Raw genomic sequence first — 25,564 nt, 5'->3', positions numbered from 1 at the left:
CTTACAATGGCGCTGCAAGACGGTTAAAATTGTTAAATAATATGCTTGAGAAAAAATAAGATTAAGTTATTTAGATGACTACAAGTACAATTGAAATATCATATAATTGAAATATTAATTATTTATTTTGGTTACTATTTTATGGCTCATCTCGACTACAGTTTTGGGATCGAAGAGCGCACAACCGCCGCAACCGCGGTGTATCGCATCAACAGCACCGAGCACGCACGTCTGAGGGAGCCGTGGGGGGATAGGCAAGAGAAGGCAACACATCGGCAAATTGAATGGCGATGATATTTATGTCTCGCGCGATCTCGACAATATTATGGCATTTGTCACATCCTTTTCAGTTGTTTGTCACCTGCACCTCCTCCGTGTTGCTCCTGTTATTTTTTTTATCAGTAACAAACACCAGCCTTGGGATAAGAAAGCAGTACATAAGGTGTCTCCTGAAACTGTTTGAGGTAAGTTTGCAAGTTTCGTTAGCGCATTTTTCATTGCCTTGCTGTATCTCTAGTCTGCTTAGAGCCTTTAGGCTTGCCCGGTTTGCTGTTCGCTGTATTTTTCGGACTGTTCGCCGGTCGGCACACACTACTGACCTGGTAGTAGCATGTGGTCTGCTTATCGCAACTAGCTAACCTGTCTCGCTCATCAAAGGTGTGCGTGAACTCTTCGAGATGCTGTGGCGGGACACGTTATAACGGTACTTCGCGTTTGTTAGTGCGTCTTACCCTATATTTAGCTAGTTTACCGCACACTCGTGTATTTACCGCTGGCTGGTAGAACTGCGCAGTGTGAGAACTGTTACTTCTGTGAGAAGTTGCGTTTCTGGCACTTCTACAGCTATTTATACGCTCGCGGCTGCATCTCCAGACATCTGGCCAACCTAACGGAGTGGTGACAATTCCAGTAGGGAACGAAATTAAGTATTGGTGGATGTTTTTCCACCGGCTTGTTGCTGAGCACGCGCGCCTCAACTATTAATTATTCTGCCAGTCGTCATAGTTCTCGCAGGAAGCGGTGCTGCGCACCGGTTGCGTCTGCGCCCACTAAAGTGAGAAACAAGAAGCGAGGTTATAGCGAGTGGCCTGTGCACTTAGCGATAGGTCGGACCATGCTCCGTACTTCTGCTTATCAATGCGTGGTCTGTCGGCTGGCGATCGTATGCGTCGCCGGCGGTTTATACGTAACAAAATTTATTTCGTAATGAAGACGCTGGTATCGTAAGAGCCCCTCGAGATTAGCAGTGCAAAAAGACGACGATACTGTACAAAAATGTGTACACTTGGACGTGATTGAGCAGAGGAAAGCTCGGTTTACTGAGCAGATGTAATTTGTTAAATAGCAACCCGCGGTGAATATGCAATCAAACTCATGTGCCTGTTGCATGTTTATGAGCGTCTGTAATTCTAGTGTGTCTGCCAAAAGTTCTTATGATAGTATGTCATGTTTGTATATTGTGAGCACTTAGCTGAATGCATTTGTTTCAGGTCACTTACTTTCTGCTTGACAACGGTAAATGTAAGCATTGTGTATCAAGCATACTAGAGTTAGCCTATTGGTACTCTATAGCATGAACGTAAGCCTTATAGAAAGCAATTATAATCCTCTAGTGACAGCTGACGCTGTTATTTCGAAAGCGGTCGGAACATAGTAGCCCCATCTGTAGGTAGATGCAATAAAAGAAATATTGGGGAGAGCATAAAACATACTGCAGTAAGTTCATTATATCCATGTACTTGTTCGATAACAGTAAAATGCTGAACTGCCACTGTCAGTTCAGATGCCCTGTAGTTTCAATGGGGGTCTGTTGGTGTAACTTCAAGCTGAGGTTATGGCAGCTGTTGTTGCATTTTTTAGCTGCTCTGATGTAAAACACAATCCAGTACTATTGTGTAGATTATGACATTCCACTGAGCGCTACATTGCCTAAGCATTAAAATAGTAAACCTGGTCCAGCTTGATATAAACTATTGCAGATATTTTCACCTGTGGCAAGTAGTGTATTGGGAAAGTAACTAGAAAGTGTTGGCACAGCATATTATTTGGCCTCAGACATTAGCACGAAAGACAGCTAAGAACTGTGTTACCCCTTCATTTCAACAAGATATTGGGTTATCTTTTGTCAAGGCTGTTATAATAGTGAAATTTCCTAATCAAATTGTATGTGAATATTCAAGAAAAACGACCACCAGAAATAGAATCTTTTCTAATTTCTGGATAACATGAAATTTAGAGTTTGTGCAGAATCTGTTAAGGGTGTTTAAGTAATGAAATTTCCTGATCAAATTGTATATGACTCTTCAAGAGAAAGACCACCAAATATAGAATATTTTCTAATTTCTGGATAACATGAAATTTAAAGTTTGTGTAGAATATGTTTTTATTCCAAATCTGCCATTAGCCCTCCATGATAGGAGGGCACAGGCCAGAGCCATTTGTCCTATCACGGAAGGCTAATGGCGGATTTGGAATAAAAAAAAATTGGAGTAGTTTTACATTATCCCGGTCTTGGCTCATATAGATTGACAAATGCATGTAATATCAGTCACAGTCATATGTCTGGACAATTGAGGAGCTTGTAAATGATAAAAAAATGCTTTCAGTTACATGGGCCACCATGGCAGTGACTGTAATGAAACTGAGAAACAGCATGACACCAGATGCCGTACAGTGTTGTGTGCAACAAAAGGAGTTAAGTGTTACGGTTACGCTGCTCAGCTTGAGGTTGCAGGTTCGATCATGGCTGTGGCAGCCACATTTTGATGAAGGTCCCCACTACAGTGTGCCTCATAATGAGATTCTGGTTTTCGTATTTGAAACTTCAGAATCTAATTTCATTTTTATTAGTCTGATGCTACAGCACCACACATTCTTGCAAGCATGGTGAGACTCACCAAAAATCAAAATGAAACAAATTCGTGTGTTTGGTGCCTAAAAGTGAGCCATTCTTATTCATTGTCTGGAAATTATTGAGCAGAAGCTACCTGCCCCTAGCGCTCACTCAGGAACTGGTGCCCCTGCATAACACGCGCAGCTATCCTGCAGCAGAAACATTTCTAACGTATTTTACATTCATTGTTCTGTCTCCCTTGAGACTCCAGTAAATGTTTTTATCTCGTATATTCAGAGGAATTGCATATTTGAAAATTTCAAATAGTGAATTCTCTAATTGAATATGAATTGTGCCGCAGGAACTATTAGACTCATATTTGAAATTTAGAATATTGGCACACCCCTACTTTTAACTGCTTTATTCCTCCTTTCAATCCCTCTTAATAAAAAAAAAGAAACGAACTCTTTAAAACCATTCCTTACACTTCATAAGTATGGAAATCTTTGAAAGCAAACTTTGTTGCTGTTTTTCTTACCGACTGTTTGCATTTAGTATTCACAACTGTTGAATGATGTTGCATTGCATGATGCAGAAGGCCATTATAAGTCAATCTGATTGAACTCAATTCTTGTACAATTAAGACTTAGCGTGTCTGATACATAGGTTAAAAGTTTGGAAAAGTTCTGAAACAGAGCAGGTGAAGAGGCACTGGCTTTGGAGCCATGTGTGTAGGACCCTCCTCCTGTCCCGACTTGCTTTTGTGCGGTTTTACACAACATTACATTTCTGCAAATGTCATTTTTCAGTTTCTTTAGTTTCGGTCGGTATGTATACATTTTAGCGTTATTGTTTTAGTAGAGTCCGTAGTGGGAAAGGGGTGTCTAACCTGCTGCTTGCCATCTACATTTCATGCAGGCACACCTTGCATAGCTTGTGCACAACTCTTGTTGGGCCATTACATGGCCAGAGTCCTAGTGGTCTTGTGGCAGCAAAAAACAAACCGTTTGTCACGCTAAAGCTACAGTTGTACTACAAGGGGTGCTGTAGTTAAGGAGAGCAGAATAATTTCATCCACGTTGGCTCTCTAAAGTGCAGCATAATGTCTGCTGAGCACACAGGTGTGTGTGCGTTTTTTAAGTGTGGCCACCATGGGCAAGAATCTATTATAATAATGCCTTTATTTTCCATCCCAAGGATGTGGGAGTCGGAGAGAGAGCTAGGTTTCGAGCTTGACGGGCTCTCGCCTCCCCGATACAAATACATGACTTTTAAAAAAAAGGGCAAACAGTACAAGCATATGAGCACAAACAAAAAGGAATATCAGAATGCACATTTAAACGCCAATTTTTACACAAATGTACAAATCCACGACAACAAAGTGATGGGCATAATATGTCGCACATTTCAAACAAACGACCTCACTGTCAGAAACATCAGGTAGGCACTCAAATATCACAGTGGGTAATCCTAAAATTACTAAAGAACCTCTTGTTCTTGTGCTTTCTTGCAGTATGGCCGAATAAAAATTGAGCGAGCCAATCGGCAACGCCTTAAACGAGAAGAAAGTGCAGAGGACCTCGCAGATTTGGATTCTGAACCGACAAACAGCACTACTTCAGGTGAGAGCACTGCTGCTGCAATTTCAGGTACTTTACCTTTGCCTGCCTGCAGTGATCACGAGGGACGATGTTATCGTTGGAGCTGAGCAGCCAATTATCAACATCCCACTCAAGGAATACCACCTCGGTGACATCACATACTTCATCAAGAAAGGTGTTGAGGTGTGACTTGGTTTCTGATTACAACTATCATGTGTTCTAAAAATGTGCGCTTTGTTGCCAGGCCATCATTGATGATGTGGTGACCAAGCGGTTTGCTACTGAAGAGCTACCTTCCTGGAATTTGCTGACAAGGACCAACAAAAACTATACATTTGTCAGGTTAGCTTTGTGTTATGTTCTACACATATCTACCTTTGGTTTATATATGTGATTTATGCTTTATTCTTCTTGAACAACTATTTAACAAGCAAACTGTGCCTGTAATCATGATTAGCAGTATCTTTATTCTTGTAGATTTACTTTCACTTTTTGGGAATGTTTTTCTGGGTGGTGTTTGTGCATGAAAAGCAGGGCTTGTGAAGAGTGCTGTGGCAGCTAGTATAAGCATGCAGTCATTCCTAGAAATAGACTTGAAACTTCAAGGTGAATAAGGTGATGTATTAGTAGATATAGTTACTCTATTTTATATTTGTACAGTTACGTTTGTTAATATCACAACACTTGATTTATGATTTTGGGCACATTGCTTTCTAAAGGTGGTATCACTAATATAACTTCTGCCTGGAATTTTTTTGCCTAAGCTTTTGTAACTGTAAATATGGTGTTCTTCCTTTTGCTTCAGTTTTCGGTTGACCGTCATATGGTGCATTGGCTGTCTGCTGCGCTATGTCATTCTCTTCCCAATGAGGTGAGTCTGTTTGAAGAAAGGAAAAAAAGAAATTGTTGTACTCACCTCATTTCACTGCATATCTTTATTAAGCCTTTCATGGGTTGGTGAAAGTATACTTCCCAACTGCTATATATATGTAACAAGTCTGTTGGAAGCATTAATCCCGCCACAGGAATGTGTCGCCAGCTTACAGAAATTTTGTAAAAGCAATAATAATGCTCTTGTAATTTCTGCTGCCACAAAAGCAGATTTATAGTGTTTCCTGCACTTTGAGCCAATCTCGGTGATGCTGTCTGCTTGATAATTTCGCATGAGTTGCGGTTTCAAAAGGTGCGTAAAAGCTTTGAAAAAATTTTCTTAGCAACAAAATAGCACAATTTTTAACACATTTCCTGTGAGCCTGTGTTGTTGTGAATATGTACCAGCACTGCAGCATAAAGGTAGCATGGAAGCGGACGCTGTACATTTGCCAGGACTGCGCTGTGTACGTGGTGCTGACTCCTGCTTCAGGCAGTTTGATGGAAAGTGAAGGACAGTTTAAGATTTTACTCCTTCTTTCTGCACTTAGAAAGGCAACCAAGTGTTCCATAGTTTTTGTAGTAACAAAGTAGACTTCAGTTAAATCAGCTTTGGTTAATTCAATTCAGATACCGACCGAAGGCCCTGCCTGGCACCCATATAATCCGCCCCTTTCATGGCACGACGGCGCATGCGCCCTGCCCTGTTGGATTAGTCGCGAAACGGTTTGGAAGGGTCGCGTGCGTGACCGCGCCCCGGAAAGTCGCCCCCCCCCCCAGAAAAAAATATGCTCTGAGGCGCGCTGCTGCAAACACTCGTGCCGTGTACCGTGTTAAAACTCTACTGGTAGCTCGACGTCAGTGCAGTGCCGAAAACGTGCGTAGCGTAAGACCGCAACTCCACTTTAAAAGAGAAAGCAGCCAGGGCATCGTACGAGTTGTCCGGACTACACCGTGAGCCAGGTAGTTGCCGCCTTTCATGAATGGCTCGCTAATTTAACGAAAAACCTGTGCGTTGCACTTGGGCAACAATTAAGTACATCACGTTGCTGACGAAGTCTTTCTGCAGCGTCGGTCCTCACTTGCTGGTGGTGGCAGCGCGTTCCTGACTGCACGTACTCGTAAGGCGCGGCAACGCTGGGTTGATACGAGACCAACAAGACACTCACTCCAATGATTGACCGACTATTTTGCGTCACTGAAACCTTTTTACCATACCAGGTCGACAACGACGCAACCGACGAGCGCGAGTTGTACTGCTACAGGCTTTCTTGTCGAAGGCACTGGCAAAATCAGCGTGCCGACCATCGTTCGACCGAACCCCGCGCGATCGGCAGTCGAACCAACAACGCAACAGCGACAGCGCCTTCGCTTGTATATATAATTAATCGTGGTCAAAATGAGTCAAGCACGCCTACCAAGTTGAAATGGACAAGCTTTAACCCTCTCAACCCGTTCCCACGAAGTTTGAGCCAATGTCGATCCTGTTCAGTGAAGGTTAACCTGGCGCCATCGAGTTCGTGCACTCGCTACCGGTGGACCTGAACTGAAATGTAAGCAGTTAGGTCGAACGAAACTGCTTGTATAGTTCAATTCTGGCCTTGGCGATTTGAAATCTGCTACGCTTCACTTCGCACGGCGCGTACACAATAAGCGGCAAGCGGCGACACAGCGCTGTGCCATCATCTGTATGTCACCGTACCTGTAGGCTGTCGGCCGCCTTCGCTACATATATGGATGGGCCTGTTCGTGTTGCTTTGCCGACACATTTCTCAATTTCACAGATGCGCTGTTTGCCTCTGCGTCAAGCGGCAAACAAGAGCCAATGTAATTCGGTATTCAGCAGCATAAGCAACCACCTAACTCATTTATACCAACGCCGTGTGAGCGGTGGCATCCGCGCGTTTTCGTGACAGAACATGGCCTACAAATGAGCACTTATGCGAGCACAGTTTTCTTTAATAATGTTCTATGGCACGCTAAAACTGTAAGTATGATGGAGTTAAAGAAAAGCGAGAATGATTTACAGCCCGTAATACATGTATCTGGATCACAGTTGCCGTTGTTTAAGTGGTTCGGCCACTCGTATTGACTCGTCTCGGGGTGTAACAACATGGCACATATGCGCAGATATGCATGTTTTGCTACATTTTGACACTATTTCATATCAGCGATAGACCTTTTCCACAATATTTGACGATAACAACGACCTGTGGCTGTAGATGTCGATGTAAACAAGTGCACCGCTTTAATAAATCCGATGCAGAAGACTGCCCTCGAAGACTTTTTGAATATGAGAAATGTCTAAATAATGTGTAAAAAGAATACAAAAAGTGATTACGCAAATCAACCGGCCAAAGCCCCGGGACCCTTCCAAAACGTTTTCAGCGGCGTGCTGCAGAGGGCAGCATAGGAAAATGAAAGAGGCGGATTATGTCAGCCCAAACGTTCTTTATTTCGATCCTGAAATTGGCCTCCACTGCCTATTTCAAGCTTGACTGGTCAGCATGCACCTGACCACAATATTGACCCCAATGGTTACCTTAATTGTGACCCCACTAGCAGCATAGGCCGTCTTGGTGGCACCTAGGTGATGGCAAAAGTGTCAGAAATGTTATCTCTTGCCAAAGAGGCTGCTTTTGGCCTACCTTTGGCAGGTTTTAAAGCGAAGATGGGAGCTCATAATTATTAGCATATTTACTTTATTCTAATGTGCGCCTTTTTTCCGAGTGCACTGTAAATTGCCTGCCTTTTACACTCATATATGAAAGCAAAATTGCTTTTGTGCCGTTAGCAGGGTCCTTCAATACTTTTCTTCTGGTCGTGCAACTCGTAACGCTACAAGAGCATTTAATGTTTGTGCCTGCAGTGGATGCATTGTGCAGCATTGGAGAGGATGCTGGACAGATGCCATAAGCATTCTGTGCACATGCAGACTAGTACTGCGCAAAGGTAGACTGCCATTAGTGGAGTGTAAACATTGTCAGCACAACGCGCAATTTGCCACTCTGTTCCTGTACAGTGCTCTTAAATTGAAATGTGAATAACTTTGAAACTACTCCAATGTGTCGTTTTGTTTCCAGGTTCCACCCGCATTTGTAACAGTGCCTTAATTCAGACTCCGAAACGTACAATTAAGGCTAAGCCATGCTTAGAAGGTGTGTTCAGATGATTTTACGGTTTTAATTTGGCCTGCCAGATAATTCCATCAATTTGTCAGTCCCATGATTATAAAATCAATAGAAGTTGACTGCGAAAAAAAAATATATATATTATTTTTTTCTTCCGTGTACCTATTGTGCAGTGGGAAGAATACTTCCCACCTGAGTACTTCCTTGAATTTTGCTTGAATAAGTCTGAAAATTTTACAGGGAACATACATGACCATGTCTCGTAGAAAAACTGCACATGTGTACTTTTGTGCCACGTCCGAGAAGTTCACCAATAAGGGGCTTTAAAAACTGGACATTAGTAAAGACTCGTCACCTTCCCAACATAGCATCTACTCAGTGCCAACCTGCAAGTTCTGTCTGCAAGCTCTGTCTGTTTTGCAAGCTCTGTCTCATATTTTTAAGAAGCATCTGCGCTGCATGGCTAGCTTCAAGAAAGAAAAAAAAGAAAGCTGCGGTTGCCTTCTCTGTTTCTGCACTCCAAAACATAGCTCCCAAATGATGCCAATGTTGAAAGTTCTTCACCATGATATCATGGATCTATGCAAAAATAATTGACTAGTGAATCTATACAAATGCTCTTCAGTTTGGAATGCAGTTAGGGTTGGTTGTCACTGACTACAGTTTTGTGTGCATTAACTCTGCCAGAAACATCAAAATTGCCAGCCCCTTTAGTATTGGGGGCGAGGAGTTACGGAGTCGCCATCTGTCGGAAGCGCCTTCCTTGCGTAGTGTGAGGGATCACGTGGCGCGCTTCTCATAGGTTTTGCTTACGGCGCTCAATAAAAACACCACGCAGCAGCCCTCCTGGACATTTATGTTGGTACTCTCAAAACGAAGGAAGTTTTTGACTGTCGGTATAATACTCTTGAGCAAACTGAAAGCACAGAATCGTTTATAGACGCCATCTCTTTACCGAATACGTACAGTGAACGCCACTGCGCGCGGTCGCTGCCATGCATTGTGCTGAACCGGCTTCTTGCATGAAAGGTAGGCAAACGCTGAGAGTAAGCTATGTGAAATATGTTCTTACAGTGGGCTGTCTGTACAACCAAATTGGGCATAACAGAGTGAAGCCTCAATGCAGCGATCGCACGGGTTCACAGCGACTGACTGCGCGTCTGCATGCAGGTCCGCGCACAATGTTTTGCTTTCGCTCTGAGCGTGTTTTCGCACCGTGCCGTGAGCTTTAGGCCGCAGCATTTGAGCATTTGACAACACACTAGAAACCATTGTTGCATGGACGCTATCAGAACTGTTCAAAAATAATTTCATTCTAGAGACTTCGATGCCTATGGCGACTGATGTGCCGTCGCGACGATTCAATCTTTTTTTTTTTTTTTTTCTAAATTCTTGGACGTTTCAATATTATTTCTCGAGTTGTGTCACACTGTATATTTATCTGTCTTCTCAGCGTACGATTTCCCTCTGCTTCTTTTTCGTAATCCAGTACATTAATTCATAACACAAACATGACCATATGCCATGCCTTTTTTAATGCGCTTCTTACCGCTCCCTTTCCATTCCAGTGAACTTGCCAGAATCTAGTATCAACAAGTTCATAAACCTTCATCACATTAGCCGGGCAGTGGGCGCAGGCGAACGTCTCAGTGCGCGTTTTCTGCTATTCACCGGACATCATGCAGTCCCGGCGCCATAACAGAAATCTTCCTCACGTCTGTGCTTGCTTGCTGCATACCCAAGTTGTAGCCAATGGCTGTCTGCCGGTTCTACGTTTCGCGAGCTAAGCTTCACGCAGCTCCTTGTCCTGCGGCTACCTGTGAATAAGGCTGACACCGGGCTCTGTTGCGTACGTCTGGCACTGCGGCACCGAGCAGTAGCCTACCATGCTGCACACCTCCAAATGCAGCCACTACCTGTTATAGTACTTTCAAACATTGTCAAGCAGACACCCAAGGCAGTAAAGCCTCACCACTTAATCAGAACCGCGGCGCAGGTGGGACTTTAAACTTTCGTTTTCAGCTCGCTTCGGTGCTGATGCGGCTGCTGTGTCCACGTGATCCCTCACTCATGCCACGTCACGCCGACGGTGGCGCCAGCTTTTCCAGTGGTGGAGCTCGCCCCCAATATGCTAAAGAGGATGAAGGCGAAAGCCTGCGCACTTACGAGACGTTCCTTAAATTACTTGACATTAGTATAAGCTGTTACTTCCTATTTGTGGGTTCGACTGCCACCAAAGGTTGTGGGTTCGAGTACCTTAATTGACTCTATTTTAATTAACTGTGTCCTAATGGACTTCACCCTAATTAAAACCAAAACTTGTCTGTTCGAGTACCTTAATTAGCTACATCTTAATTTATTGTACATTAATTAACTTCACCTTAATACCAAATGTTGGGGGTTCCAACTCCCACCAAAGGTTGTGGGTTCGACTGCCTTATTAACTGTGTCTTAACACCAAATGTCGTGGATTCATGTGCATTAAAATACTATATCTTAATTAACTCTACCTTAATTAACTTTGCCATAATTAACCATAAATGATAGAATTAGAGGTCTTGGGCATGTTGGCTGAGATTGACTGCAGATTATGATTGCAGAGTGTGTTGCAGTAGTTTATCACGATATCGTCGATGTGTGAAAGGAATTTTAAAAATGCTGCATCAGTATTCACCATGACACAGGAAAGAAGGCAGCATTTTTATACAGGGGTGATGGTGCAGCAACGCTGATATTCCTGTCAGTTCAGCATGTGCAAGAAGAATTCGTGAATCTGTTTCTGTTGCGGAATGTGTGTGCGTAGTTATTTGAACACATTTTTAATTATTCTTGAAGGTTAATGCCATGGATGTAAGTTATATGCAATTATGAGTTTTGTGCATGAAAGTGTCATTCATGAAAACAGCACCTATTGTAGCACCTATGTATTAGTAGTACCTATTTTAGCACCCCCTTTTTTTTTTACCTATTTTAGTAGTGTAGACCATAGAGTTTTCTACAAAAATACTATAGGGAACTGTGGTGCTGTTATTTTTTAGCTACCATGGGAATGATAGTTAGTAACACAGATTCGTTTAATCTTCAGGCTCGTTGCTTTAGACATTCTTGTGGTGTTATTTATTATGCTTTGTTCTAAATTACCAAGAAATAATATTTTTCTAAACACTTCAAGGCAATCATATTTTATGCTTATGCATAATTGTTATGAATTGTTGCATATATAATGCAATATATATTGTTTGAAGATGATCAATTTGTAACGTCGCAAAGCCGTTTGAAGCCAGAAGGACGAAGTTTTGGCAAATCCATGTAATGCCCATCATTCCCATGCTGGCTGAACTGCCATATTTACAGCTTCCATTGACACTAGCATCAGAGTTCCCTCTAGTAATTTTTACAAGAAGCTCTGTGGCATGCACATGTAGCTCTGTGATAGTGATGCTGAAATTTCATAACTCAAGTGCTGGATCATTGTTGCTTTTCATTTAATTCCTTTTCATTTTTTTCTCAGGGTGGCACTGACATGCATTGGCATGATTTGGCTTATCTGCTGTACAGCCATACTAGGATATTTTCCAGAGGGTCGGTGAGTAAGGCCTGTTCTGTTAAGTTGTATGCTAGCAGCTAGCAGTGTGATTGGTGCATAGTCGCACATGTGCATGTTCTGCAAGTACCTCTTCTGTGTTGCACTGTTTTATTACATGATTTATTTCTGTCACACATTTGCCCACGTGTTGGGCCATCGGTTCCAGGCTAAAGAAATAAATGACATGGGTAGTAGAAGAGAAAAGTAGCCCTGTTTGTCTTGTTAAAGAGGATCTCATACCTTTTAGGCTGACAAGTACTGTTGGTGCACCTTTTGATGTTAGGGCTTGTTTCTACGATAATTTACCTTCTAGCCAGTGGAGAGCTTTTAAGCTTTTTATGTCTGCTGATGTTGCTTTTAGGCTCAAGCGATTCCTGTATTGGCACATCAGTCTGATCACTTTCCGGATTCTCTCAAGAGCTGTGTCAGCCATAGTCACATACCACAACAGGTGAGCTCGCCATCGTGATAATATGCGATTGTTGGTATGCCATTACTCGGAAGATGTTCGTAGTGCTAGTGCATGGGGAAGAAAAAAGAATATACGTACAAGACAATCTTGTGTCTGGTCTATTCTTTCTTTTCCCTATGTACTTGCACTGCGGATATCTTTGTAACAACAGGTGAGCTTGCACTTAAATGAACTATTGTGGTGTGCAAAATATTGGGAGCTTAAGAAGGACACGGCAATTGAAGTGGTAAAATTGTCAAAATTTTCGATTTCCAGATTCATTCTATTTTCGCGATCCACGAACCGTTATTCACCTCGTGGTGAAATATAACAAAATATGCGGTAGAGATCGACAAAACATCACTTTCCTAGAGTGCTGTCATCAATAATTTCGAAAAATTCTTGCCCTGTCCCACCGTGGATCACTCGCCTATCCGTTGACACAGTGCCGGCATCTTGGTATCATCGTAAAGAGGAGAGATTGGAGCTAAAGATAGCCAGAGCCAACCTGTGGCATGTTTTGCATCCAAGCCTTGGGGTGGTGCCACAATCGAAACGACGACAGTGCACCGCCGGCGGTGGTAATCGAAGCGTCAGCTAGGCCTTTATATTGTAAACTTTATTTGTAATGCTTGAAACCGGCACGTACAGAAAAACATTTCTCTTTTAAATTTTAAGCTGTTTGAAGCAAATTCAGCTTAAATGCTGAAAAGTTTTATATTGCGACAACTTCCCGAATGGGTAACGGCAAGAGAGAGAGGAGGCAGTCTTGACCATAAGACGAACAGTTGCGACAGAATTCACCCTTATGAAGGCTATGTGTTTATGCGAAAATCGAGCTGCAATTTGTTGGATATTCTAAACAAAGTGATGTGACATCTTCAGCTACAAAAGTGGAGGAAGTTTAGCAACATACCAGCCTGCGATGGCTCTTTGTGATCAGATGCATTTCTTCATTCAGTTGCAGACAGCTTGTGTTCCCCAGAAATGTGTGGCATTACTGTATGTAGTATCTTTTTGCGCATAAACAATTATGCATGTTACGCACCAGTATATCTTCTGAAACGCTATTCACATGCCTTTTATTTAATGTAAATGTTGATGCTGTTATAATAAAGCTGTTTATTTGCAGCAAGTTGGTGTGATTAGCGTCATGATTTCGCTTGGCCTATGCAGCAATATGTATATATATATTATACAGTCGAACCAGACTGTATGAACCCGGTTACATCGAATTATTCTGTATATAGACGAATTTCTGAACTCAGTATAGTTGCAATGTGTATATATAACAAAAATTACTCTTACATCGAACAAAAGTAGCAGTGACTACCGATATATCGAACAACAAGAGAGGCAAAAGTGCCCCCAGAAGTTTTCTTTCCCTTGCGGTGGCGGGAAAACCTGACGGCGCAGCTCCATCCAACCACTCTCCCTACCATGACCGCGCTGCGTCAGGCGAGCCATCGACACCCCAAAATTATCCTGGCCCGCCCACAGTGCTTGCTCAAACAGCCAATCAGACACTCTTGTGCCCTTGTCGTGCAAGATGGCACAAGTGTGAGTTGTCTTGCTGCTTTTCTGGTTCATTGTGTTTGCGCCTTGTGAGCCTTCTCCTGCAGTGTTGCCATGATGAAGCGGCAGAAGTTGCCTTTCGCCGTGAAGCTGGAAATCATAAATCCAGTCAAAAGTGGTGAGAAGTCGGATGTCCCCGCAGTGTGCAAGATTCCGAGGAGCACTCTCAGCACAATCTTGAAAAATAAGGGGGAGATTAGGGCTAAAGCAGACAAACTTGCGACCCAGTGCCTGTGGCGCCCGAAGCGTACGCTGAAATTGCTTCAGACGTGCCGGCTTCCGCGTGCCCGGTGATGACTGTAAATTCTGATGACTGCGACGAAGTCGTTGTCGGTGTTGCCGAAGTTTAGAGCAAGCTGTCAGAATTTCCGGAAGCTGTTGATGAATCAACGGTCGGCGAATTTGTGAGGGCAGATGATGGTGTCGCGACCACGGGAGAGCCCGAAAACGGAGACTACATTGCAGACGACATCACACTGAGCACAAGTGAAAGTCGGCACAATGAGGAAAGCAGTGATGGTCCTTTGCCCACATCCTCCGAGCTGATTGGTGCACTCGCACTAGTCTGGTGCTTCTACGCAAATGTGAATGGTTGCGGCCTCAGCTGCTCCGACTCTTTAGACTATGTGGAGAAGTGCGTGCATCGCAGGCAGTGAAATTGCCCATGCAGAAGAAAATACAGGACTGTTTCATGCGAAACAGCTAGTTTCATCAATAAAGTGATTTTATAGATGGTATATGCTTTTATGATGCCCAATTCTTTAGCAGGCTTATATAGAATTATGCCCTATAACGAACTGATAGGCACTTATTCTGCAAGTTCGATATAGCTGGGTTCGACTGTGTATATATATATATATATATAATGTGAACGAGAAAATTGGGATATATCTGGCCAAAGCAAACGACAGCACAACAGAAATAGCAGAAGCAGACGACGCCGGCGTCGGTCGTTTGCTGTGTGGTACTTCTCAAATGCGTCATTCCGCTTTCGACACAGATTTCATTTTCTAAACAACTAGAAATTATTCAGACATCGCCTGTCGTTTTTATATTTATAAGTTAATAGAATCGAAAACATCATCTAGTACAGTCGATCCCGGAGATATCGAACCCGGATATATCGAATTATTGCCTATATCGAACAGTTGAAAAATCCCCTTGGGAATCCCATGCAAAAGTATAGCGCTATTGTTCGCGTATATAGAACTCTCACGCACCAGCATATCGATGTATCGAACTCCGTGCTGAGCTGCGCCCCGGCAAGTGCGCTTCTCCCACCATACCCCGCCCCTGCAAGTGCGCTTCTCCTCAGAAAGCTCTCGCGATGTTCCCACGATCTCACGCGCGCCACCCCGCACTCTGAGAAAGGGGTGTGTGGGTAAAAGGCACGTGACGAGGAGCACTTTGAGTGCAATTGGGTGTGAAAGGGAAGTTGGCGGGAGAAACCACGCTGACCGCAGGCGCCCGTTTCCTATTTTTTGGTTGGCTGAAACCGCTGGCGCAGCGGGACGAACGAGGTCAGTGCAGCTTGGGCTTGTGGTAGTGCGGAGACGCTGAACGGTGCGTCTTTCGATTCGCTTTGTTCCTTTTATTCGCGAGGCCAATGCGAAGGCTTGAGACTCGTGTGGTGCAGTGCGTTTTTCTTTCCACTTTTGGCACGTGTTCCGGAGCCATGGCCATGAAAAAACGCAAGAATTTGGATTTTTCAACAAAGGCGGACATCATTCGACGGGTGGAGGCTGGCGAGAAAAAGTCGTTGGTCGCCACGGCATTCGGAATTCCTCACAACACCCCGAGTACGATCCTCAAGAACAAAGCCAATGTTAAGCTGAAGGCAGTGCAGCCCAGTCGCCCTGGAGCGTGTCGTGTGCGCGTCCCAACCTTTGACAAGGTCGAGAAGGCATTGTACGCCTGGTTTTTGGAGACACGTGCCAAGAAGTTCTCTGGTCATCCCGCTGTGTTTTTGTTTTTTTACGTGCCTTGGAGGCACAGATCGGTAAGTTCCCGTTATTCACGACATCGGAAAACTGCCTTGAGATGTGTGGAGTTGTTAGAGAAGCTTTTGACATGCATATTTTATATTTCGAATTATCGATATATCGAACTATTTCGCGATCCCCTTCGAGTTCGATATATCCGGAATCGACTGTATTAGTAAGTTAACATTTTTCTGGTGTCAGTGCAACTGCCTTTAGAATCCAGGCAGCGCTAGCGTCACCTGCGAGAACCAGCCCCATTGGTCCTATGAGAGTGTCACAGGTTTGCCGGAGCGACGTATTTCTCCACCAAAAAATAAACCAGCAAACGCAACCAAAAAAAAAAGTAAATGTGGCATTGTGATTGGGCGCAGTAATCATGTGGGGCACAGGGCATGCTCCTATTGGCTGTTGTAGATTTGAATTGCTGACGAACCTCTCTCGCGCGCATTTACGCAGCAGCGAGCTGTGCGTTACAATCAACGTGATCGCCGATCGTGGCAGCTTAATGTACGTGTTCTGTGATGAGCCCCAAATGAATCAAGTTCCGAACGGCCCATGCATATGGAAGACCACGAAAGGCGTGGAAAAGAGGTAGAAAATCACTCGTAGAAGTGGATGCCGCCAAGCTTGTCGATGAGGCACGACTGGCGCACGTGGGTGATCGGAAAAACGTGTCCTCATGCGGTGCAAACAACGCGGCCGTTGTCTAGGTCATGGCGCGACCGTGGGCTATGGTGATGGCGTGTGTGCGAGTGATGGTGAAGACGCGTTCGCGAGCGATGGTAACGGTGCGTCCGCGTATGGTCGTGACGGCAACGCGACATTGGCGAGAGCAGAAGTTTTCGCGTCAAATATTCAACTGTGGATTTCAGCTCCAACTCTCACTAATAAAGAGCTTGTGCGACGAGAGACAAGAGTGGACGTTTTGAATACGCTATCATCTACCTCTGCACGACGCATGGATGCATGACGATCAAAAAAGCAACTAAAATGCACGAAACAGCTCCAAGAAAGCAAAAAACATCAAAATGTAAAGAAAATGTGTCCTCACAGGCAGAGGACTACAACCCAGGCAGGTTTTAGGTGCTCAGAGTAAATATTTAAATGTTTACAACAAATTTGTTTTCTGAGCTTTCATTTTTTGTTGCTTTCAGTCATCCCAGTGCCATTTCACAACGAATGAAACCAAAATCATTCTGTCTTTTGCACTTAGATCCTGAAACATTGTTGAGTGCAATAAAGCTGTCCATCTTTAAACTGCACCTCATAAAAAAAATTTTTTTTTTTTTTGCAAAAGTCGTTGGTAAGACAATATGCATAGGGAAATTAAAGAAATATATTGATGCTCATTTCGGCGTTTAAAAAATAAACCAATAGCTTTATTGCACAGAATGGGCCTTTATAAACATTTGGATGTGAAAATCTTGGTGAATGAATGTGTAATTAATTAATTTGGGGATGACCATCAGAGGTTGTCAGCTGTTGTAACTTGAAAACTATAATAGATAGCACAAAACTAATTTCAATTATGATATCAGCATAAAAAATCACACCTGCATGTCGAATTTCACCAATTTATTCCCCTAAATAAAAAAAGGTTTTCATTGCCACATCTGCATTGTTCCTCTTGTGTGCTAAAAATGTGTGTGGAAATGCATTTAAAATATATTTTAATGGTACATTATAGGACATTTTTTTAAAGGGGGCGATGGTAGGCAAGTACCCTCAATGAAGCATTTTTCAAATTTTGCTAGCAAAAATATACTACATTTGATAAAGAAGATATTGTCCAAATTTCATGCCGCAGCAAGCACTAGAAATGTTTCAAACATAACACCAAAGTTACCTCCCCCATATAAAAATCGGCTTGGCTTCACAGCGATTTGACACAAACTCCTCTTTTGAAAGGACAAGGAACAAGCAAAAGCTAGTTTTTTTTTTTTTGCTTGTACAAATGATATTTGTTGCTTTATAACTGATTTTATTTTTCAAAGTTTCAAACATTCACTGGAAGCGAGATTGCTGACCATTGGAGGCCACGCACTTGTTTGTGCACCAGCGATTTCATTCTCTGTAGTTGAAGTTCTCTAAAATTTTAATCCAGAGTAGTTGTGTTCACATACCACAATCGGAAGGCAGGATTCTCTCATTTGTCATCACACCTGAAGAAAATGCATAGATTCTGCAGAAACTGGTATGCTATACTGCGTCAACAACATGGTCAAGCCGCGCTCGTGAGAGCGAGCCCCGCGAAGTTCGCTGGGGTCTCGCTCAATTTCTCAACAGAAATGCGAAGAGAAAAGCTACAGTAATTGCCAGGAAGAATGTTGCTGAGGAATGACTGGTAAATAATGTGAGAAATGATGTTTGATTAATTTTGTGCTTCATGGTTCACAACTGAATGCTGAACTGAATGACAAAAGGAACTGTATCTCTGCAACTTTCAATTTTTGGAGTGAGATTTTGTCAAATTGTTGTCATTTGTGTAATTCATCTTCTGAACTAAAACAATTATGTTACGTTTGGTGAATTTCTTATATACGTTCCTTGCCAAATTGCCTATCTATGGAGATATGAATATTTAAAAATTTATTTTGAAACAAATTACAATGTGAACGTTATTTCTCTTCTTCAGTCAGAAGCCGACTTTCTGAACAATATTTGACTGAAGTTTCAATGCACTGATTGCATTAGTTATATTTTAAAGGTTCCTTGACTAAAGTACTAAAATCGTTCAATATAAAAACTGAAAAGTACTTCTTGATATTATTAAATAAAACTTGGCATCCATAACAAGAAATGCCTTTACTAAGCAGCTGAAAAAAATAATTTTCGTGCGGAGAAACTTAAGAAAATTACAAAAACCTCCGACATCCCGTATGTGCCTACCATCCTTCCTTAACGGTGTTTGTACTGTGATTAAAATTGCCTTGCAATTTTTTTTTTCATTTTTGTTTATGTCCCTGAAAACTTAATATTTTGGGGAGACTATGTATTTGCGAGAAAGCTTGCTAGTATGCTTAAGGATGTATGCAGTATCTCAAGTTAGCAAATTGTGTTGCTGCTTTTTAGCACTGCTGCTGCAGAAGTGACCATTACAAAAGTTGGTAATATCAGGCCATTGCTGTCATAACATGAGAACATGTTGATTGAGTGATTCGTTGAATGTACATGTAAACATTGAAGTGAGTACCATTTTAGAATTTGCGTTCATTGAGAAAAGTAATGTTGCACCGGAAGCAAAGCTGCCCATGCCAGGTTACTGCCATTTAAAGCCACAAGTCCTGGGGATGTGTTTTCAGACAGTCACTCTCAGCTATATAACTTTCAGTGCATGCTTATTGACTGGTTTAGCAAAACCAGATGAGCTGATTGGCTGTTTGAGCACTGCGTCATGTAAAGGTGATAATATCGCAGAAAGTGGTCATCCGATTATACATCCCCTCCTTGACATCAACCCCGTTTCCTGATTTTTATATGGCCCAAATAAGTTTGGTTGGGATGTGCAAATATACGAAACTTTTGCGTAATGACTAAAATGTTGTCCTATTCAATTCGGTTCTGGGATAGTTAATATTTTTCTAATAGTTCTCGAATACATTATGTCGTTCACCATATGCGGTCATAAATAAAATGGGAGCAGAAGTGCGGTAACTTTCATCCCATTTACGGTGGACTAGAGCATGCTGTGTCACTCTGACAGCTGTACTTCTGGTTAAACACAATAACTCGCAATAATATGTTTAGACAGAGTATTAGACGGTGGGTATAGTTTGGTACTATTTATAGATGCGACATCTGTGTCCTCTCATTAGATAAATCGAGAATATGTTTCATTGCAACACACTTTATACAGTAGTGGTACCATCTGCTGTGACCATGCGAATGAGAGAAAAGGGGGCTTTCTTTTTCCGCTCTGCCGTCGCCACAGACAACACCATATCTGGTTTGGCTTCAAACATATAAGCAGAGGTTCACTGGCCCACAAGGTTAGCTTTATAAACTTTATATAATAATGCATTACTGCATATGTTCTGAAGAACCCCGAGTTTTCGAACAAACTGCTTAGTTGTTACAAAGGCTTCCTCTGTGCTTTTTAATAAAGCATGCTTTATAATGTTCAATGTAGTGACAGGAACTTTCTATTTCACCAGGATGTGAAAATTGTCTCATATTAATTGTGAGGAGGCAGTAGATTATTCACTGGTTACTGTATTTACTTAGCACATGCTGGTGGGCTAGTTGGTTATACATGATTAAAAAGAAGGCACCAAATAAAACAACAGACGAAGGATGGAGACACGAGACAACCACGTAAGCGCCTACGTGGTTGTCTCGTGTCTCCATCCTTCGTCTGTTGTTTTATTTGGTGCCTTCTTTGTAATCATGTATTTACTTGCGTAATGCTTGCACCCCCCACATCGAAAATTAGAATTTTTTTGCATCAATTTCCTGGGAAAAAAGTGCAAGCATTGTGCCAGTAAATACAGCATTTGAAAAATATTTGATTTGCTTCTGGCACTATTCAATTCGTATTCGACCCCGTCTCAAAAACTACTATTTGCACGCCCCTTAAAGTTGAATGAAACCAACTTCACATAGGCAGATCATCATGGAATGCCTGACCAGATGTCTAGCTTACACTTTAGATGCTCCATGCTCATGAATGGCATATCTTTAGCGGGATCATTGTGAATTCCTTTAGATTATTCACTCGGCCACAATTTGAGGGACACTGCCTTCTAGGGTTTCTTATATAGGACAAGTAAGAAGAGGTCTGTTGTTCTTTTAGTGTGAGCCAACATTTCACCTAGCAGTTCTGCCATACCTGTAGAGATTGCTTTGTCCTGGATGTTCCTTGCCTGCTGGTGGCTAATAAATAAAAATAGCTTCCATGGTTCTTTCATGTGAATTGCTGTTGCCTTCTTGAATGATGCTGATCTGTGGAATGACTATTTCAGAGAAAACCGTGCCAAGCCTGGTGGCATCTGTGTTGCAAATCACACTTCCCCCATTGATGTGGCTATGCTGGCGAGCGACAATTGTTATGCATTGGTAAGGAAGTGTGGTGGTATTTTTGTATGTGTCGGCTGTTGAATGAGAACCTGCTTTGCATACAGGTGGGCCAGACCCAAGGTGGTTTCATTGGCGTTATTCAGACAGCACTCAACAAGGCAGCCTCACACATCTGGTTTGAGCGAGCCGAGATCAAGGACAGGCAGGCCGTTGCCAAGAGGTAAACTGCACTTTTCTGATGAGTGCTTGTTTTGTCAAAAGAATAACCCTGTCTACATGTTTGCTTTGCAGACTGAGAGAGCATGTTGAAGATCCTACAAAGCTTCCCATTCTCATATTTCCTGAAGGTACTACCAATGTTTTTTTGGCACAGTGTGTTTGTTTGTACGTGAATTTAGCATGCACAAATCTGTGTGTGAAAGTTTTAATGTTTTTTGAACAACAAATTGTCTATGCAGTGTAGGCAGGTGGTAGTAGAGGGTGAGGGCTTCAATATTACTGCTTGAATCATGGTGAGCGAGTTACGTGTTTTTGGATATAAAAATGTTGCTTTATGAAAATTTTAAAACTTAAAGCAGCTGTCACGGCTATGTTGACCCCCACTGCTGCTCTGCTCCTAGATGCACAAAGCTCCTTTGATCATGCGAGGACCTCCGTCACATATTATGACATTATTGTAAGCTGTCGCTAGCAAGTGATGCAAGTATTTTCAGTTCTTCACCTCTCTTTATATGACCACAACTAAAATTTTGACCCGCCGTGGTGGCACAGTGGCTATATTTTAGTGCGATTCATTTAACTTGTTTTAGTAAATTTACACTAAGAAACAACCGTTGGGTGAATGGGCAGCTACACTTCTGAATGCACTTTTGTGTTGCACTTAACCTGACAGTGGTTGCATGCAGAAGGCTGTCAAATTTCGTACTGGATGGTAGCAGTGTATGAACATGGCATATAACCTCTGCTGTAGGCACATGCATCAACAACACATCAGTGATGCAGTTCAAGAAGGGCAGCTTTGAGGTTGGTGGCACCATCTACCCAGCTGCTATCAAGTATGATGCACGATTTGGGGACGCCTTCTGGAACAGCAGCAAGCAGAACTACGTCCACTACCTGGCTATGATGATGTCATCATGGGCCATAGTATGCGACGTGTGGTATTTGCCACCCATGAAGAAAAGAGTAAGTAGTGTTTGTTGCCTTGACTATAAAGTTCCAGGAAAGTCTACAGTACAGTACAGTACAGTGGAAGTACAGTGGAAAGCATGTGTATGTAATTGTTGTTTCCTTGCTAGCATCGGTATGACAAGCCACCAACAGACCATCAAAATCCACAGAAGACCTTTTGCTCGTTTTGGCATTGCTCGCATTTCTTTCACATAGACATAATGCGAATCTTGTTTCACAGCTATCACCACATATGTTTATAACGAATATAGAATATAAACAAGGTACAGTCAACCTCCCATTTTTTGGACTCCCTAGGGGCCACGATAATGTGCGAAAAATAAGGCAGTCTAGAAAAATGAATGCATGCCTTTACTGCCCCAAAGGGTTCAAATAGCCATAGGCATGTCTGAAGTGTTTCTGAAGGCTTGCCAGTGCACTTAGGTGTATCACTGCTCATACTGTGACAGGAGATGGGATGGGGCGGGGCGGGGGGGGGTGCCTGCGTGTATAGTTAAAGAATACGTGCTGTAACCCGTACCAGTGGTCCCTTTCCCATCTTCATATGCTTTGATGCAATACAGTACATGCGCTTGACTGTGTAACATCGCTGTATTGCGGCAAAGCTGACTTTTGGAAACCGCCATTATGCAATGCTTGACACTTTCTGTACTTTCAGCACTTAGAAGCCATCCGCAAGAATGACAAAGGCGGATGTGGCACTATTGCTGATAGTGGCGAATTTTCAATTAAAAGTGTGGCACCAAACAGCAGAAAGCTTAGTAGCAAATAGCTAGGCCCAGTGCTGCTGTGGTGACTGCACAGTTGCCAGTGGATGTGTGTGCGAGAGGGCTGGTTCAATGCTGTGAGATAAATCAAATCAGTGGTGGCTTCAATTAATGCCGTTTCGGACCTGTGGACACAGCAAAAGGTTCCAAAAATTGAACAGTGAAGGTTCGAAATTTCAGATGTCTTTGTACAGTGGCTCTATAGGGTACAAGGCAGTGTTGCGAGGGCATCCGAATTATTGGGCATGTTCAAAGAATCTGTCGTTGACTTTATTTTTGCAGTGTTTGCAACATTGTTTTAACAAGGCTCCACTCTGTCTGTCTGTACAGCTTCTGCTATATCACTTTATATATATATATATATATATGTATATATATATATATAAATTTATCATTTCTTCGATTCTGTTAGTCATTACAAGTAATTTGACCTTAGTGTCGGGCCGTTCAGTTAACCCCCTTTCTTCTTGCTTATATATACATATATATATGTGTGTGTGTGCGTGGGTGAATGGGTGGGTGGGTCGGTGTGCGTATGTATACAGACGTAAGAAAGTAACATATATTTCCATTATTTTACTGTATGTCCTCACTAAACTAAGCATACAAACCAAATCCTGTAACTTGGCAGTGTTCTTATCAGTAGATCACTTCAAATCATACAACCTGCAGTAATTTACTGCTAATACCAGCAATAAATTCTATTAAATAATATGTGGTAGCTTCATTTGCCATAAAAAAAGAAAAAAAAGAGTATTGAACACCTAAATGGTGTAATTAAGCAGTGCCCAATGCCAGCTTGGCCTGCATAGCTGTGATAAAGTGGTGTCACATGTTCCAGCATTTCATGCACTCATGGAGTTTGCACAGGTTAATGACATTGAATAACTATTGCTGGTACTGTGGATTAAAGCCTTAATTATAAGGTAAGCATTGAAGGAAAATAAAAGTGCTGGAAACCCGTGAGCATGTGTGAGTATTGGAGTTAAGAATTTGAACAATTGACCAAATACAATAATTTAATACAAGTTTCATTTCTTAGTACACGTGTATTTGAATGCCTAACACACAAAATTCACAGTATTGCAGCATCTGTGATCCATGGCCAGTTGCCAGACTTGTGCAGAACCCTATTCTGAGACACATGAACAAGTGCAATGCCTAGTAGGCTTCATGCAGTCTGCTAGGACTCAGTGGGGAATGTGACCAGTTGCGTGCCTATTTGATTGCACCTCGTGTTATCCTGAGTACATTGCAGCAATGTGAAAGGGCGCATACTTTGGATTAAAGCTATATTCTGTTATCCATCATGGCTCTGTCATGAATATATGCCTATTCCACTTAACCTACAATGCCATGATCAGAGACTGGCAATGGAAAGGTGTGCTGTTGCTCTTTTCAGGTTGATGAGTCATCAGTGGAGTTCGCCAACAGAGTCAAATCCAAGATTGCCGAGCAGGGTGGCCTGCTTGACCTAAACTGGGATGGCTTGCTCAAGCGCACCTATGTTAAGCGGGAGTGGAAGGAGCAGCAACAGAAGGACTTCAGCCAACGCCTCAAGCTGACGTGAGCCTCGGCAAGGAAAGAGACTGTTTGGGCACACGTGTACATAGCACGGGTTGGCTTAGTTTCTATGCTGGGCCCTTTCTGCTACATGCCAACCAGTGAAAGCGGTCCAGCAGAGGTGATAGTTTATTCATGTGGAATCAACACTATGTACAATCATTGTGATCAGTTCTGTACTCAGGCCATGTATATATGATGCTGTTCAGCGTTTGGCATAGCTTGCTAAGCAGGCGACAACTGCTTGCAGGTTGGTTCAAACTGTGATAACATGTTGGCCTTTAGAGGAAAGAGAAGGAAGATGAGGCAGCACTTACCGAGTTGTTGCTGATGGAATGAGATGTCATATCTCTAATACCTCAATAAAGTTAAGTTTCGACTGCACAAAACAAATATGCTGTGCTCATGGCTAAAAGGATGTGATGTATGATAATTACTACAAGATGTGGTGAGGCTTGCATGCAGGCTGTTGAAGTGCCATTGTACAACATGGAAATTCACATTCATTGTTAGAGAACGGAAGGCAGTGACTTTCCAAAAAACTAGAGTGCACCCAATGACTTGCGCACCAGTCTGCAAGGACACAGCAAGGCTGCTCAAGTGCAACTAGAATAGTTTGTTCTTTGGAGTGTCCCCACTTCTATGGTGGTCCTTGGAAGGCAATGCTAGGAAGTGGACTTCTTGCGAAAGTAGTTCAGTATCCTTTGCCAGTGGGACATGGTTCGGAATGACACTGTGCTCTTTACACTCGGGGTGGGACCAGAGTCGGTGGTGTGCGAAGCGTCTGTTGTCTGCTGCTCAGCTGGTTCCCGGCTGTGTTTGTTGCGCTTCTTGAGCTTTTTATACTTGTTACGCACTAAGTGTGATTTGGTGTGGGAAATCATGGCTCGTTTGAGTTGCACAACAATCTCCACAACAGCCTTGGCCACTTCAGTAGGGGGTGCTTCTTTCTCAGACAGCACAGACCACTTCTCTTCAGTGATGCCATGTGGGGTCTA

At 42.7% G+C, this 25,564-nt stretch overlaps 2 protein-coding genes across 3 annotated transcripts in view; one reads left to right on the top strand and one right to left on the bottom strand.

Annotated features, from left to right (window-relative positions):
- The first annotated feature begins 191 nt into the window (after nucleotides 1–191).
- Gpat4 (Glycerol-3-phosphate acyltransferase 4) lies at nucleotides 192–24,959 on the top strand. Its single transcript, XM_055061461.2, has 12 exons — nucleotides 192–464; nucleotides 4,347–4,455; nucleotides 4,508–4,617; nucleotides 4,679–4,776; nucleotides 5,240–5,305; nucleotides 11,947–12,021; nucleotides 12,383–12,472; nucleotides 20,991–21,084; nucleotides 21,150–21,265; nucleotides 21,337–21,392; nucleotides 22,016–22,230; nucleotides 24,406–24,959. Exons 1-12 carry the CDS (start codon nucleotides 285–287, stop codon nucleotides 24,571–24,573), a joined length of 1,377 nt encoding a protein of 458 aa, XP_054917436.1. The 5' UTR covers nucleotides 192–284; the 3' UTR covers nucleotides 24,574–24,959.
- The window catches only part of LOC126545357 (uncharacterized), a 111,295-nt gene continuing 110,408 nt past the window's right edge, over nucleotides 24,678–25,564 (bottom strand). For both annotated transcript variants that reach the window (XM_072288557.1, XM_072288548.1), the window contains one exon: nucleotides 24,678–25,561. In XM_072288557.1, the coding sequence (XP_072144658.1) occupies nucleotides 25,232–25,561 (330 nt within the window). In that variant the 3' untranslated portion in view covers nucleotides 24,678–25,231. The remainder of the gene's footprint in view (nucleotides 25,562–25,564) is intronic.

The sequence above is a fragment of the Dermacentor andersoni genome, chromosome 1 (assembly GCF_023375885.2).
Source record: "Dermacentor andersoni chromosome 1, qqDerAnde1_hic_scaffold, whole genome shotgun sequence".
NCBI classification, from domain to species: domain Eukaryota; kingdom Metazoa; phylum Arthropoda; class Arachnida; order Ixodida; family Ixodidae; genus Dermacentor; species Dermacentor andersoni.
This window is presented reverse-complemented; position numbering and strand designations above follow the sequence as displayed.